Source organism: Neolamprologus brichardi, chromosome 20, assembly GCF_056152115.1.
Source record: "Neolamprologus brichardi isolate AB-2024 chromosome 20, ASM5615211v1, whole genome shotgun sequence".
Classification (NCBI taxonomy): Eukaryota; Metazoa; Chordata; class Actinopteri; order Cichliformes; family Cichlidae; genus Neolamprologus; species Neolamprologus brichardi.
Genome location: NC_142123.1, coordinates 2,888,511 through 2,902,909, shown reverse-complemented (window position 1 = coordinate 2,902,909; position 14,399 = coordinate 2,888,511). Strand labels below are relative to the sequence as shown.

Here is a 14,399-nt window from a genome sequence, read left to right as displayed (position 1 = left end):
GCTCCTGTGAGGTTATCAACGGATGGGAGGAGGGAAAGCAAACATGTATCGCTCACAAATTAAGTCTTTTAAAAGACAAAAATAAAACAAACAATGGTTCTGTTTCTGTTTTTGTAGAATCGTCAGAAGTCAATATTTTTAATGTTGCATAACAGCAGAAGAAAACTGATGCACATCAGCTGAAAAGCAAATGTTACAAGAAAAATTGTAACTCTATTGATCTCAATAGATATATCGATAACACATATTATACCACTTTTACATAGATACATGTACAACAATCAACACACCAGACTGCAATCTAATAATAGCACAGACAAATTAAAGTTATGTGAAGACTAATTAAATGCATGTACACACAGCACTACAGTGGCATGGTGGTTCGCACTGTTGTCTAACACAGCGGTCTCCAACCTTTTTTGCGCCACGGACCGGTTTATGCCCGACAATATTTTCATGGACCGGCCTTTAAGGTGTCGCGGATAAATACAACAAAATAAAACTAGTGCCGGTACCGAAAAAAAGAAGATTTATTCATAACACACATGAAAAGACCCAGGAAAACCGAGTAAACGATAAAAACGATAACAAAATAACGCCAAAAACCGATAAAAACCCTGAAAACTATACATTTCACACCTGAGCCTCAACTCTCGCGGCCCGGTACCAAACGACTCACGGACCGGTACGGGTCCGAGGCCCGGGGGTTGGGGACCGCTGCTCTAACAGACTCCTCCCACAGTCATGTATGGTTTGGTGATTGGTCATTCTAAATTGCTCATAGTGTGAGTGTGAATGGTTGTCTGTCTGTGTTAGCCCTCCAACAGACCGCCTACCTGTTCAAGGCGCACCCCAACTCTCACTTGATGGCAGCTAGGATAGACTAACGCCCAATGACCAAGAAGTGAATAAGTGGAAGAAAATGGTTGTAAGCATGTAGGCACAACAGTTGAGAGATCCATAATCCTAATAAACAAGACAACTTATTGAAGCCCCACAATACGCTCTCCATGTGTTATACCCAATAGGCCTGTTTTTAGAAATGTTTCTGACAGTAGAGAATCTCTCTTTGCTGTTATTAATGCAACTCTTGTGCTAAGAAGTCCTTAATCTCAGTTTGCATGCTATGTTACCATCATACTGAAATAACCAAGGGCGTTTTATCAGCTCGACTACATATGTGGTCTTGTGTGAGAATCTGCCCAGCAGCTTAATTTTTTAGGCCTGTCTGTGGATGTGAGACGTGGTCCACTTTAATCGTGACCTTAAAGTTCACACAGTAAAAAAAAAAGAATGTTTGTGGGGGAAGGAAAGAAGTGAAATTTGTCTTAACAGATTACTGGACTGCTTCACAGCCAGCTCTCAGCTGACAGCGTTGACAATGAGCAGGATGTTTTCTGCTTATTCGAGCAGCTGGAAAATAGGCAACAGGCAGTGATCAAAACACCACGAGCTCGTTTGCAACACTCCTTTCCAGACATCCCTCTCACAAAATCTTTAGAATTACTTTCCTTTAAATTTCAGAACTCTTAATCTGCTTGGCTCATGCACAGACACTGCTATAGTTTGTCTGTTAAACATTAGTTTTAATTATTATTTCTGTAGCTGTGTCATGATTTGAAATAGGATGTAAAATGTTGCTATGCATTCATGATTAATAAGAAAAGATACACAGCTTTGAAGGGAACCATCAATTTCTTTCCCGTTAGCGCCATCACAGAATGATTTTTACAATCACCAACTACTTCCACCTGTAAACTTGTTTTGTTTTTATCAATTTGGAAAATGTCTCTATTTTCACACACAGATAAGGAGCACATTGTCCTGGGATAGTTGGTCATGTTTCACATCAAATGTGTAAAATTTCATTGAAAACAAGGACACTCTAATAAGAGAAAGTTTACTACATATCAGTTTATTTGTGTTTTTAACATGATGTACTTTTAAAAACCAACATTTAAAATCAAGTATTTTTTATAATTAAAAGAATGCATCTGACATATAACTGAGTACAACTTACAAAACAAAAATATTTCTAATTTATGCATATCAATGTTTCGCATATAAGCCAAATGATGAACAGTGTGTCATTTACTACTACGGACACTACAGCCTGAACACGCTGCACAAAACTCACCTCACAAGAATGAAGCATGACTCATCCTCTTACCTGCAGCAATATCATATGCCTGGGATACATAGCACTTATAAATAATCAAATATAGTAAAGTAATGTTTACATTTGTTGTTGTTGCAAGTTGACAACGTCAAAAATTACACGTTGACATGAAGATAAATTCATATATTCAAGTGATCCTTCTAAGCCTGAACCTGTGAGAACTTTATCACTAGGACCAGCTCTTTATGATCAACACCAGCTCATATAAAATTACAGTATTTCCTGGAATATAATATTGTTTTACACGTGTACAGTAAAGCTGATTTTGCCTTTGGAGTGCGACTGACCTGCACTGTATTCGTTGTTCACGATGACTTGTGTAAGATTGTCTCGTTGAACGTCTATATGAGCTCGTCCATCACCTACGTGTTTACTAAGACCTTTTTTCTGTCTTGCCTCCCTTTAAGTTCCCCCCTCCCAGCAGAAAGATAAAAAGGTTGATGAGACGGCTGACGAGGGAAAAAGTTTTATTCTGAAGTGTAACCCCCCACAAAGTTCTATGGAGCCTATCATTCACTGGATGGACTTAAGTGAGTACATTATCTATCCATCTCTCTGTTTCCATTAAATGCTTCCTGTCTCCAAGATTTTGTTGTGCATTTACCACTTCAGATAAAGCAAGTTAGCAATTTATTTCTGCATCGACACATCAACATTTCTGCAACTAGTGCTTTTTTACAATCCATGCAGGACCTACATTTTTCAGTTCCTCTCATCCTGTTGCATCTGTATCTCCTGCCCCTCTGTTATTGTCATTTTTTCCAATTCTTTTAAGCAGTTTCAATCATTTTGTCAACATTTTTCTCACTCCTCCTTTTACTTCTTTCAGGGTTGCGTCATATCGAGCTTAGTAAGCGGGTGATGGTGGGGAAGGACGGCAATCTGTACTTTGCCAATCTGGAAAGTTCGGACAGCAGGGACGACTACACGTGCAATGTCCAGTACCTGGCAACACGCACGATTCTGGCAAAAGAGCCCACCTCTCTGAAAGTCACCCATTGTGAGTTTTGTTGAAGATTATCTAAACTCATCTGACTCAGATTAAGCTGATCTAACCTGAATTAAGGGTGGGTTCCAGTTAACAACAGCTTTATTCAAAATTTAAACCAAAATAAAATGTCACGGTCTTAAGGAATAAGAAAATTCAAGGCAATTTAGTTTAGATTGGTGATTTTCTGATTGTGTGTAAAACAGGATCAGAAACAACAAAACAACAATTGATCATCAGGTAATCGATTCGATGGCTTCTCTGTGGTTGAAACATGTCTTTCAGAAGAGTAAACGTGAGTCTCATGTGGTGCTAGATAGAAAATAAATCAGAGGATCCCAGTCAGTCTGGCCTAATGTCTGGAAATCTGGCGTATCTGTACCAGCGTTCCTTGAATCCCACAACTATTGATACACTCAGAACTTTAAACAGGAGTTTAAATTATCCTCCAAGCGTGTATCATGGTTGTAGAAGTCATTCAGTTATGGAGCTGTTTTGAAAAAGAACCAGTTTACGTTCATACGCCTCTTAAAATCTAACTTCTTTCATTCTTAAGGACATAAATGCTACATTTAAATGTCATATGCAGTATATTAGCTGAGGCCACATAATTAAACTACACATCACCATGTGGTGGCATGTTGTGCTGACCGAAGCAGTGACCAAATCCAGTAGGTCCCACTGAGCCAGCGGGGGGTCTTCCTCTGCTCAGCCCACATTATAATGAGATTCAGCTCACACTGTGATGTGGCTGCCAGCAAGTGCGACCCAACTAGAGGTCAGAAAGATGAGCACATGTTAACATGAGACCTCTGTGTGTGTCGAGAGTCTAGATGATGATGTTTTGTTAGAAAAATAAAGTCTATCAACATGAATCCACGCCCTGCATCTCTACTTGTCTTAGTCTTTAAAGTGGTTGCTGTGTCAGCAGCAGAGCAATCTAAAACAATTACCCATGCATATGTATGAGTGTTTCTCTTTGTCTTTGTGGTTCCTCCTCTCTTCGTCCAGCCAACTCGGTACTGCGGAACAGAAGGCCCCAAATGATGAGACCTACTGGACATCACAGCACGTACCATGCCCTGAGGGGACAGACGCTAGAGCTGGAGTGCATCGTCGAAGGCCTGTGAGTGTCTCAGCGTGCGCTTCCAACCCCTTTAATCGGAAAACTCAAGCCTTCAATCTTACCTGTCTCTCATCCACCCACCCCACCCTACGCATTATTCCATTATGTCTTTCGCTTCTTCCTGCCAACTCTGCTTCCTGCTGCCATCTTGTCTTAATGGTCCTTATCATTCCTTCCGGCATTTCTCTTTCTCTCTCTGCCTGCTCGCTTTACTCTATGTCCACTTCCTCTCATTATTTCTCTCTCTTCTCTTTAATCCCTCCATACATGTCGTCCTTTCTAGTCCAACTCCAGAAGTGTCCTGGATGAGGAGGGATGGCGAGCTGTCAGAAACTCGGACCACCAAAGATATGTTTGACCGCCGCTTGCGCTTCACTAATATCTCGGAAAGTGACGGGGGCGAATACCAGTGTATAGCTGAGAACTCCCAAGGAAACACCAAACACATTTACATGTTGACTGTGGAAGGTATATCTCTTGTGTTTCTCTATTACACTCTCATTCCCTCACACACACACATACACACATATATATATCTTGAGAGATAGTGAAAAAACACACAGCATGCTTTTATTTTCCATTACATATTTCTAGGTTGATATTTTAATCTCAATATACATGATGTGGTTTGCTGACCATTAGAATATTTTCGGGGGTTTTCTGTGGGTAGCTGCATAGACAGAGACCTCCCTCACTAACTTTTTTTGGAACTGCCATAAATTTGGGTTGTTTGTGAGAGCCTGTTAAAAATAACATCAGTCACAAGAGATGCCACAGAAGCAAAGACATCTTGTGGTTCACACTACACAATCAAACTGCAGAAACACCAGATCCTGACATTTCCTCAGCTCCTCAGTGTCTTTCATAAGAATAGCTCTGCTTTGTAAACTTCCATGTTGAAACTAATGGGGCTCATTTTAAAGTGCAACCTCATTTAAAAAAAAAAATCTATAAAAATGTAACACAGCTGCTTGAAAAAATGTGCTTTTTTTATGTTTCAAAAAAGTTTACCACTATGCTATATCGCCTCGTCTTTTAACAACACTCTGTAAACTCTCGGGCACTGAGGAGACCAATTAGTCTGAGCAAATTACAAAAACGTTTTCCAACTCCTGACTAATTAATGATGCGCCAAATGTTTGCAATGCATGCCAGGTCCAGACTGCAGACATGACACAGAGACTGTCGTTATGTGGTTTGGCCTTATATCGCCGAATGCTTTCTCTGGGGAGGATGTTGTTTGGGTGGCAGCATATGTCACACAAAACTTTTTACATCGCTGGGCATTGATGGTACCTTCACAGATGTGCTAATTATAGTTATGTACACCCATGCTGCCAGAGATTATGGCTTCTGAACAGTTTAGTCTCTTTACGGTTTCGAGTGGAGGATTCACGTTTCATGCTTTCCAAGGGAGGATTTTTACAATTTGAGAGGACAACTGAAATTAATGGAGAAAATGAGACTAACACAAGCTGCAGAGAAAAAATGTTACAGAATATAAACCAGGAAACGATAACATACAACAAAACACATACACTTTGCACAAGAAATTCAAAAACTGAAAGCATCAATGTGATTAACTAAAAAACTCAAAAAACAATCCCCCAAACCAGAATTAATAATAAACGAGGGCACTCAGAGTGTGCAACTGTCCCCGAAGGGCTAAAACATTCAGGTTTTATGCTGATGTCAGCATTGGTAATATGGAAATTTAGTTTAGTGTATTAATCTTTTTGTGTCATTGTGAAGTCATATAATGGATATTAAGGGGCTCGTGGCTCAAGAGTTGGGAGTTTGCCTTGTAATCGGAAGGTGTAAAGAGCTTTGGAGTCCTTAGGGACTAGTGAAACGCTATACAAATACAGGCCATTTACCATATTAAAAATTAACGTTTTAAAGAGCAATGTTGGGAAGGTTACTTTTAAAATCTATTCCATTACAGATTACAGAATACATGCCCCAAAATGTATTCTGTAACATATTCCGTTACGTTACTCTCATTGAGTAACGTAACGGAATACTTTGGATTACTTAATATATTATCATGCTTTTTACAACTACATGAATGTACTATTGCTGTGATTTATTACTGTTACTGAAGGTCCGCGGCTCCGAACCGTAGTAAAGGGACCTCTGACTAATACGGTGGGTTCTGTGTCGGCTCGTAGCCGAAAACTAGCTTTACTTTGTTGTCTGGGTCAACTTTGCTAGCAGAGACAGAGAGAGGCGTTGAAAGGCTGCTCCAACGGAACTTATTGTTTCGGAGGAAAACACGAACACGGTGTACAGTCGAGTCTTAATAGCTTACTTACAACTGGGCTCGTCAGGCACTCTTCTTGGCTGCAGTGGTTATTATTATATTTACATGCAGCTCCCGTTTTTGCTCGATGACAGCTCGTACTTTTCCTTTTTCTCCCTCCCTCGCTCACAGACACATAACGTGTATGGCAGTCCATTCTCCCTGCAGCACGGACTACACTGCCCATCAGGCTACATTCTTTAGAGCTATACCTGTAGCATTCTGCCTATTAGCTTAGCACAACAACAACAACAAAAGGCCTCTCTCACCCAGGAAACACGCAGAGAGAGAGCGTCACCCTGTAACCATGGCAACCGTAACGCTGCCGCCTGGAACAACAGAACGTAGCTGTCAAACAAAATCCAAACAGTCCTGACCCGCCACAATATGAAACAGGAAAGTACCGCCGTGTAATCCATTTATTTCAACAAAGTAACTGTATTCTAAATACCACCTTTTTAAACGGTAACTGTAACGGAATACAGTTACTCATATTTTGTATTTTAAATACGTAATGGCGGTACATGTATTCCGTCACTCCCCAACACTGTTAAAGAGCTAAAACATGACTGATATATTGCTTGAAAAGTTTGGAGATGGAAATTAAAGCTTTTTCCTAATTCATGTGGTCCTGAGCTTTGCCCTATTACCTTGAACCATTACATACTAAAATGCTGTATTTAATTTTTTTAAACCATATGTTTGAAGCAGGATTTGAAGAAGTCTTCTCTAAGTTGTAAAAACTTGTGATTTTAAGATATATTCATGCAGTGTGTGATTTTGCGTAAGTGTATGGCCTCTTTGTGATGTCATACGGTTTTATATAAAAAAACGTGTGTTGTGAAGCTCCCTCCATGACCTTTTTTCAATCAACAATTTTGACAAAGAGCAGTGTTGCGATCACTTGCTTCATTTGTTTGTGCTTTTGTTGATTTGTAGGTAGTAAAAACTCAGTCTTATAGTATTTTGCTTGTAGTATTCGGGACTGATATATTCTGTCACTTGCAGCTGCACCTTATTGGATCAAGGAGCCGGTCAGTCAGCTATATGCCCCAGGTGAGACAGTCAGATTAGACTGTCAGGCAGATGGCATTCCCTCTCCTCTCATCAGCTGGACCATCAACGGGGTCCCCATCTCAGGTCAGTGCACACACCTTAACATGCGCCACCACCATCTCCTGGCACTTAAGATGTACTGACAGCGTGTACTCTTCAACAGGAGTTGATAAGGACCCTAGGCGTACTCTGACAGCAAGCGGATCTCTGATCCTAGAGGATGTGAACTTTGGAGACACTGCCATCTATCAGTGTCGGGCCTCCAATAAACATGGAACCATCCTCACAAACACCAATGTTTATGTCATCGGTGAGTGCTAGTCGTTACGTGCTGTTTGTTTGACTGGATTTTGAGTTTGTTCTCTGTGCATCTCATTTGTCTTTGTGGGATGTTTCAGAGCTGCCTCCCCAGATCCTCACCGATGATGGGAATACATATGCGTATACAGAGGGCCAGAAGGCTTTACTGGAGTGTGAGACCTTTGGCTCTCCTAAACCAAAAGTGATATGGTGAGGCGGTATTGCATATTCCATCGTTTTGGCAGATTTTCCTATTAAAACATTCTAAAAAGGTGATATTATTGCGTGGGTAGGTCTTCATGTGCATAAATTAACAGCTAAGTGTTGTTACATCTGGGCTGTGACTGGGAATTCTGTCAGTGTGGCAAAAATCCAATCAGGCTTTGCTCCTTGTAGTAAAACAGGAAAAGTGGCTTTTAAGTTATTAAATTTATCAGCCGCTGCAGATGCTGAAAACCCCTTTTTTTTTAAAAATCACCCGCCAAATTTCTGATGTGTGTGTTGGTTTTTAAATTGATGAGTGTGTGTGTGTGTGTGTGTGTGTTTCACAGGGAAAGAAACAACGGCAGCTCCTTCCTTCTAGCAGATCGCAGAGTTAACCCTCTCAGCAACGGGTGGCTCGAGATCGCTAACGTCACCCACGGCGATGACGGGATCTACACCTGCACTGTGCCAAATTCCAATTTGTCAATCAGTGTTGAGCTGGAAATATTCAGTCAGTGACACTCACATGCTTAGAGACATAGTAACTCTTGGCAACTTTATTTATTACTTGCACCTCCTGCAGCTTGTCTCAGCATTGTATTGTTTGCTTTCTTCTGCAGATAGGACCGTGATTCAGTCACCCCCACAGGCTCTGAAGGTCCGGGCTGGAGAGAGAGCCATTTTCACCTGCACGGGCCTCGTTGACCCCAGACTCGACCCTCCTTTCATTCAGTGGAGAAAGAACAACCAGAAGCTGGCTGATTCCAACAGTGATGAAAAGTGAGACATTTTGATATCTTAAAATAAAGAGGATCATTTTGGAAATCATGAAAGGATGATTATGCTTGTGAGCCATTTGTTTGTTGGGGCGGGGAATGAAGAGTTAGAGGGGAAGGGTGATGATAATAAATTGTAATTCATGATGACGATGACTGTATTTCCTCAGGTATACAATGGAAGGACCGGATCTCAAAATAACTAATGTGCAGCCAGATGATGAGGGAGTGTACACCTGTGAGATCATCACAAAACTGGATGTAGCAGAAGCCAGGGGTACCCTCACCTTATGGGGTAAGACCACTGACCACATATGACCACAAACCCTGTAAACAACAGGCCTAAAATCATTCTGTAGTTATAAACTCCACCCCCACAAGAAACAAACTCCTTTAAAACCTTTATTGTGCATGTAGTGCATAGGTAGTCATGCTAGTAATAATACTGATGTCCCCTATCAGATCGTCCAGACCCTCCCATCCTCCTACAGATCTCTGATCCTAAGGATCGTACTGTCACCCTCAGCTGGACTCCTGGAGATGACCACAACGGCCCAGTGACAGGTGCAGTACAAACACATATAGTTGCACACTTTTAAGCACTGACATGTACAAAACCTTATACTTCACCTAACCTTAAAAACTACATATTAAGCCTATCTCTGTCACCACAAGGAGGACACATCCTCATGACTGCAAACCCCCCACAACACAATCATACAGACATGCACAGACACAGCGGTCTTTCTCCTACTTCAGAGTATTGGATTAGACATAGAAATAGGGAAAATGGAAGAATTAGGTCAGGACATTGTCCACAGTTGCTTTTTCTCACATGAAGCACACAGCTGGAGATCTGCCATGTTAGATATGTTCTAACTGCTAGAAACACAATGTTTGATTTAGGCAAGCGTGGCATCCTTTTGGGGTGTGCGGGAAGCGGGACACATAACATGACAACCTGTAAACTGATTGTCTCTACAACAATAACAAAAAACACAAGAAGACAGACACGCTTAAGAAAAGCTTATAGCTATCCTTATAGCTGTACAATAAATTCAGTTCAGTTGTATTTATGTAGCACCAAATCACAACAACAGTTGCCTCAAGGAGCTTATATTGTAAGGTAAAGACTCTACAATAATAGAAAGAAAACAGAGAAAACCCCAACAATCAGGTGACACCCTATGAGCAAGCTCTTTGGCGACAGTGGGGAGGAAAAACTCCCCTTTTAGCAGGAAGAAACCTCTGGCAGAGCCAGGTTCAGGGGAGGGGCGGCCATCTGCCGTGGTCGGTTCGGGGTGAGTCGAGAAAGACGGGACAAAGACAGACACAAATGCAGCTTTATGAGTGTTGAGTGTTTAGTTATGTTTCCATTACTTCCTTGGGATAATGTCCTTTCTCCATCACTCCTTGACTTTTGTCGTAGAGTATGTGGTAGAGTTTGAGGACCAACGTTCGAATGAGAGCGTCTGGAAAATGCTGGCCAGAGTTAGCGGAAACAAAGAACGTGCCGTTCTCTCCCTGTGGCCCTTCATGTCCTACCGTTTCCGGATCATTGCCATCAATGACGTGGGCAAGAGCGACCCTAGCAAACCATCTGGAATACACAACACACCCGCTGAAGGTAAAAGCCATGGATCTGTAGCTATATGTTTATGAACTGTCACAGTAAATCCCAAACAACACTAAACCATCTCGTTTGCCTATCCCAGCTCCAGATAACAACCCTAAAGATGTCAAGAGCGAGTCCATTGAACCGAACACTCTGGTCATCACCTGGAAGGTATATCTCTTACCTGAATGCACCATTTGGTCAAAGTGGTTACTGATGATATTTGAGAAATGGTCTTATTTGGCTGCTGCTCTCGTCTTTTACAGAAAATGAACAAAACCGAGGTCCACGGACCTGGCTTCACGTACTGTGTGCAGTGGAGACAAGCAGTGGGAGGTGGGCCCGACTGGCACGAGAGAAATGTAACAGAGCCGCCTTTCCGTGTTGACAATGTCGGGAACTTCTCTGCGTACGAGATTAAAGTTCAGGCTTTCAATGAGATAGGGAGGGGACCTGAGCCAGACCCAGTCATAGGCTACTCAGGAGAAGATGGTACTATATTTTTAAAAAAACGATTACTTTTTCAGCAGCACACTTTTCTTTTCCTGGGATTTCTTCTACTTGGCATTCTAACCCGTCTCCTTCCTGTCTGTCATTGGCGCTCAGTTCCTTTAGAGGCTCCAATGGATGTGGGTGTTGAAATAATAAACAGCACTACAATCAAAGTGACCTGGGCACCTATAGACAAAGAGACGGTCAGAGGACACCTGCTGGGATACAAGGTACTGCCCTAGTATCTCATCTGTTGTTTGGCCTGACGTATGCATGAATAATACATGAGTGGTTTTAAAGTGGAGGCAGACAGATCGTAGCTTCGTGGCGTCAGGGTACTTTGTAGTTTCAAGGTTGTAAAGCCCTTTCTCCCCCTCAAAATTTATCTCACACTCTAGAAATACTCCTTAACTTTCCTTTTATGTTGTTTTTTTATGATTCATGTTCTAAATGCTCCGTCCCTGCTTTTAAAGTCTTAGAGAACCAAATGAGAACATCAACAGAGTCATAATATAAATGTAATTAAATGCAATAAATGTTACAGTTTTCCTCATTTGCTTGGGCTCAGTTAATGAATGAGAGCTAAACCTGTCGAAAGGATGAAGAGCATCATGAAAAGCATTTTGTTTTTTTTGTCAGGTCTTTCAAATGTTTCAGAACACTTAAACAATTGTCTCATCCCAGCTTTTGAGATTTAATTATTGTATATGTCCTTGTGTTCCAGATAGGTCACATTTCTATCATCCAGATAGTTTTTGCCTCCAAAATATGTTGGCATGTAAATCATCCGTGCAGAATACTCCATATAAATGTCCAAATCTGTTGGTGTAAGCCATGAGTATGAGTACTGGATAATATGTTTTTTTAAAATTGAAGAAAGTGCAGGCAGGGCGGAGTGTCAGGGTAATTTGTGACACAAGGATAGCAGCAAGTGTGAAAGGGAAGGTCTACAAGATGGCAGTGAGACCTGCTGTGATGGATGATTTGGAAACTGTCCTTCTAACAAAAATAATTTGGTTAGGAGCGATCAGGACGTACGGGGTTAGAAATGAGAACATTGGAGCAACGGCTCAGGTTTGGACACAAAGCTAGAGAGGAAAGACTGAGATAGTGAGGACATGTGCAGAGAAAGGAGTGGATTTATTAAATAAAGCTGCCAGGCAGGAAAAAAAGAGGAAGACCATCAAGGATGAGGTGAAGAAGGATATGAAGAGGGTGGTAAGGATAGGAGATGATCCACTGCGGTGACTTGTAACAGTAGCAGCCTGAAAGAACAAGAAAGAACAGAGGATGTTTATCATTTGTTATCCTGCCAAACTGAGCTGTTTTGGGAGATTCATCTTCAGATTCAGTAACTTCAAAACTGTTCAAAGAAATGTGCCTGAGCAATTGAGATAAACTGTAATTTTCCAAATATAAATGAAAAAATAAATCCTCATTTGTGATGTCCTCTTTTGCCAGATCCACTATACCAGGAAAGTGCATAGGAGCCACCACCGAGGCCGCAGGGCACAAGAGTTAGAAAGCACTGTGGTGGTGAAAACGGAGCCCAACGAGAAGAAGAAAGTGATCAGTGATCTGAGGCCGTTCTCCAACTACACCCTTAAGGTGACCGTATACAACATAAAGGGAGAAGGACCTTTCTCTGAGGCGCTGCCCTTTGAGACTCCAGAGGGAGGTGAGAATAAATGGGTTAAAGAGGCTAGAAATAAGGCTATGACAAAGTGGTTAAAGATGTTTTACTGCAGATGATAAAAATAAGAGGTCAAGAAACATGGCAAAGGGAGAGGGAGAGCTATATGCATGAAGAAAAAAGAAATGAAACTGGTAGCAAGGGGTGATGATAGTGATGTGATGATAGATATTACTAAGTACATTATCATCGTGCATTTTTTGTATTTCTGCTAGTCCCTGGTCCTCCCTTGACCCTGACCCTAGACAGCCCATCAGAGACAGAAATGACCCTCCACTGGACGCCTCCTGGCCAGCCCAATGGAGTGCTAATTGGATATCTGCTGCAGTACCAACAGAGTGAGCATGTGTCTATTTCAACCTTGCCAGCAAAGTGAACATTGAGTAAAATCCTTCAAGTTGGAAGTTCTTCTCTGCAATCAGACATCGGAAAAATGAGCAATGCATCTCCAGTGAAATCAATAGTGCTAAAAATGTCAAAAGGAAAGCATCCTAATGAGCTTATCAGTCAGTTACTTGTCACCATGAACAATACATTATCCATACATGTGGTGATTAAATGGTTTTTCGGCACTGCTGTGGTCAGTTACAGAGAGTGATGACAGCCCCATGCAGGTGGAGACAATAGATGACCCCACAGTCACCCACATCACCCTGAAGAACCTGGACCATAAGAGCCACTACCGTTTCTACCTCAGGGGGCGGACTGCTGCTGGGGATGGAGTACCTACAACGATGAAGGGTGCCACTATGCTGGATGGAGGTATAAAGCCGATTCAGTCTTTTAATATGTAAAAGCTATTAAATTAAACAAAAATTTGATTTGCACTTGTCTGGATGCATTACAGTAGTTCCTCTGAACATCAGCCTGTCTGTGGGGGAAAACGCAGTGAACTTTAGCTGGGTACCAGAAAAGAGACGCAGGAATGTTGGCTTCCAGATCCAATACCGCAACAAGAACGGTATAATATTCACACTAATCTGTGCATAAGTTACGCATCTTTGCATTCAAGCTTTTAAAAGGATTATTACCTTGTGGGAGTAGCTACACAATCCTGAACAAGAAAAGAAAAAGACACAGGTTTCTTGCTGTGCTTCTGCAGATGGCAATAAATGGAAGACGACAGAGAAGGTGAACTCCTCTCAGTCTTTCTACCAGATCCAGGGCTTGACTCCTGGCTCCTATTATTCTTTCCAATTTATCTACAACAACACGACCTTCTTCAAGGCTGGAATCGAGACAGAAGGAACAGGTACTATGAGCCTTCATTCATCCTCTTTCCTTTTATCCCTACTGCTCTCTCCTCTGGGTTTCCCGCAGCTAAAAATATAAAGCCTGATCCTACAGAGAGTGTCTTGCAGTTCTTTCTCTGCCTGTGAAGTGCTTTCAAAGACTTTTGTGAAAAGAGAGCTTGGTTAGCCATATGAAATGATCCATTACTTGTGTTTGTTTGCTGTATTTTGCTGTATTCTTTGGTTCCCTGGTGAAATGGCAGCCTGTCAGAATGCATAATGATCCGTCTCCTTTGCTCTAGATTCTACTCCTTCTTTTATCTTGGTCTCCCTATCTGTCTCATACTTTCCGTTTGCCGTGTATTTCATTCCTGCTTCCTGTTACCAAAAAAGCTCTAACTCCTTTTTCCACCACCTTCTTTTTTCCTCTCTTAAG

The 14,399-nt window shown here is 41.6% G+C and overlaps 1 protein-coding gene across 3 annotated transcripts in view; it reads left to right on the top strand.

Annotated features, from left to right (window-relative positions):
* Positions 1 to 14,399, top strand: part of l1cama (L1 cell adhesion molecule, paralog a) — a 45,869-nt gene that overhangs the window by 26,662 nt on the left and 4,808 nt on the right. For all 3 annotated transcript variants that reach the window (XM_087833461.1, XM_087833459.1, XM_087833460.1), the window contains exons 6-25: positions 2,587 to 2,709; positions 3,009 to 3,179; positions 4,179 to 4,293; positions 4,577 to 4,761; positions 7,604 to 7,735; positions 7,815 to 7,961; positions 8,050 to 8,161; positions 8,503 to 8,666; positions 8,776 to 8,935; positions 9,102 to 9,226; positions 9,394 to 9,495; positions 10,361 to 10,558; positions 10,647 to 10,717; positions 10,813 to 11,038; positions 11,153 to 11,268; positions 12,500 to 12,716; positions 12,947 to 13,069; positions 13,317 to 13,493; positions 13,579 to 13,692; positions 13,834 to 13,983. In XM_087833461.1, coding sequence (XP_087689587.1) covers positions 2,587 to 2,709; positions 3,009 to 3,179; positions 4,179 to 4,293; positions 4,577 to 4,761; positions 7,604 to 7,735; positions 7,815 to 7,961; positions 8,050 to 8,161; positions 8,503 to 8,666; positions 8,776 to 8,935; positions 9,102 to 9,226; positions 9,394 to 9,495; positions 10,361 to 10,558; positions 10,647 to 10,717; positions 10,813 to 11,038; positions 11,153 to 11,268; positions 12,500 to 12,716; positions 12,947 to 13,069; positions 13,317 to 13,493; positions 13,579 to 13,692; positions 13,834 to 13,983 — 2,928 coding nt within the window. The remainder of the gene's footprint in view (positions 1 to 2,586; positions 2,710 to 3,008; positions 3,180 to 4,178; positions 4,294 to 4,576; positions 4,762 to 7,603; positions 7,736 to 7,814; positions 7,962 to 8,049; positions 8,162 to 8,502; positions 8,667 to 8,775; positions 8,936 to 9,101; positions 9,227 to 9,393; positions 9,496 to 10,360; positions 10,559 to 10,646; positions 10,718 to 10,812; positions 11,039 to 11,152; positions 11,269 to 12,499; positions 12,717 to 12,946; positions 13,070 to 13,316; positions 13,494 to 13,578; positions 13,693 to 13,833; positions 13,984 to 14,399) is intronic.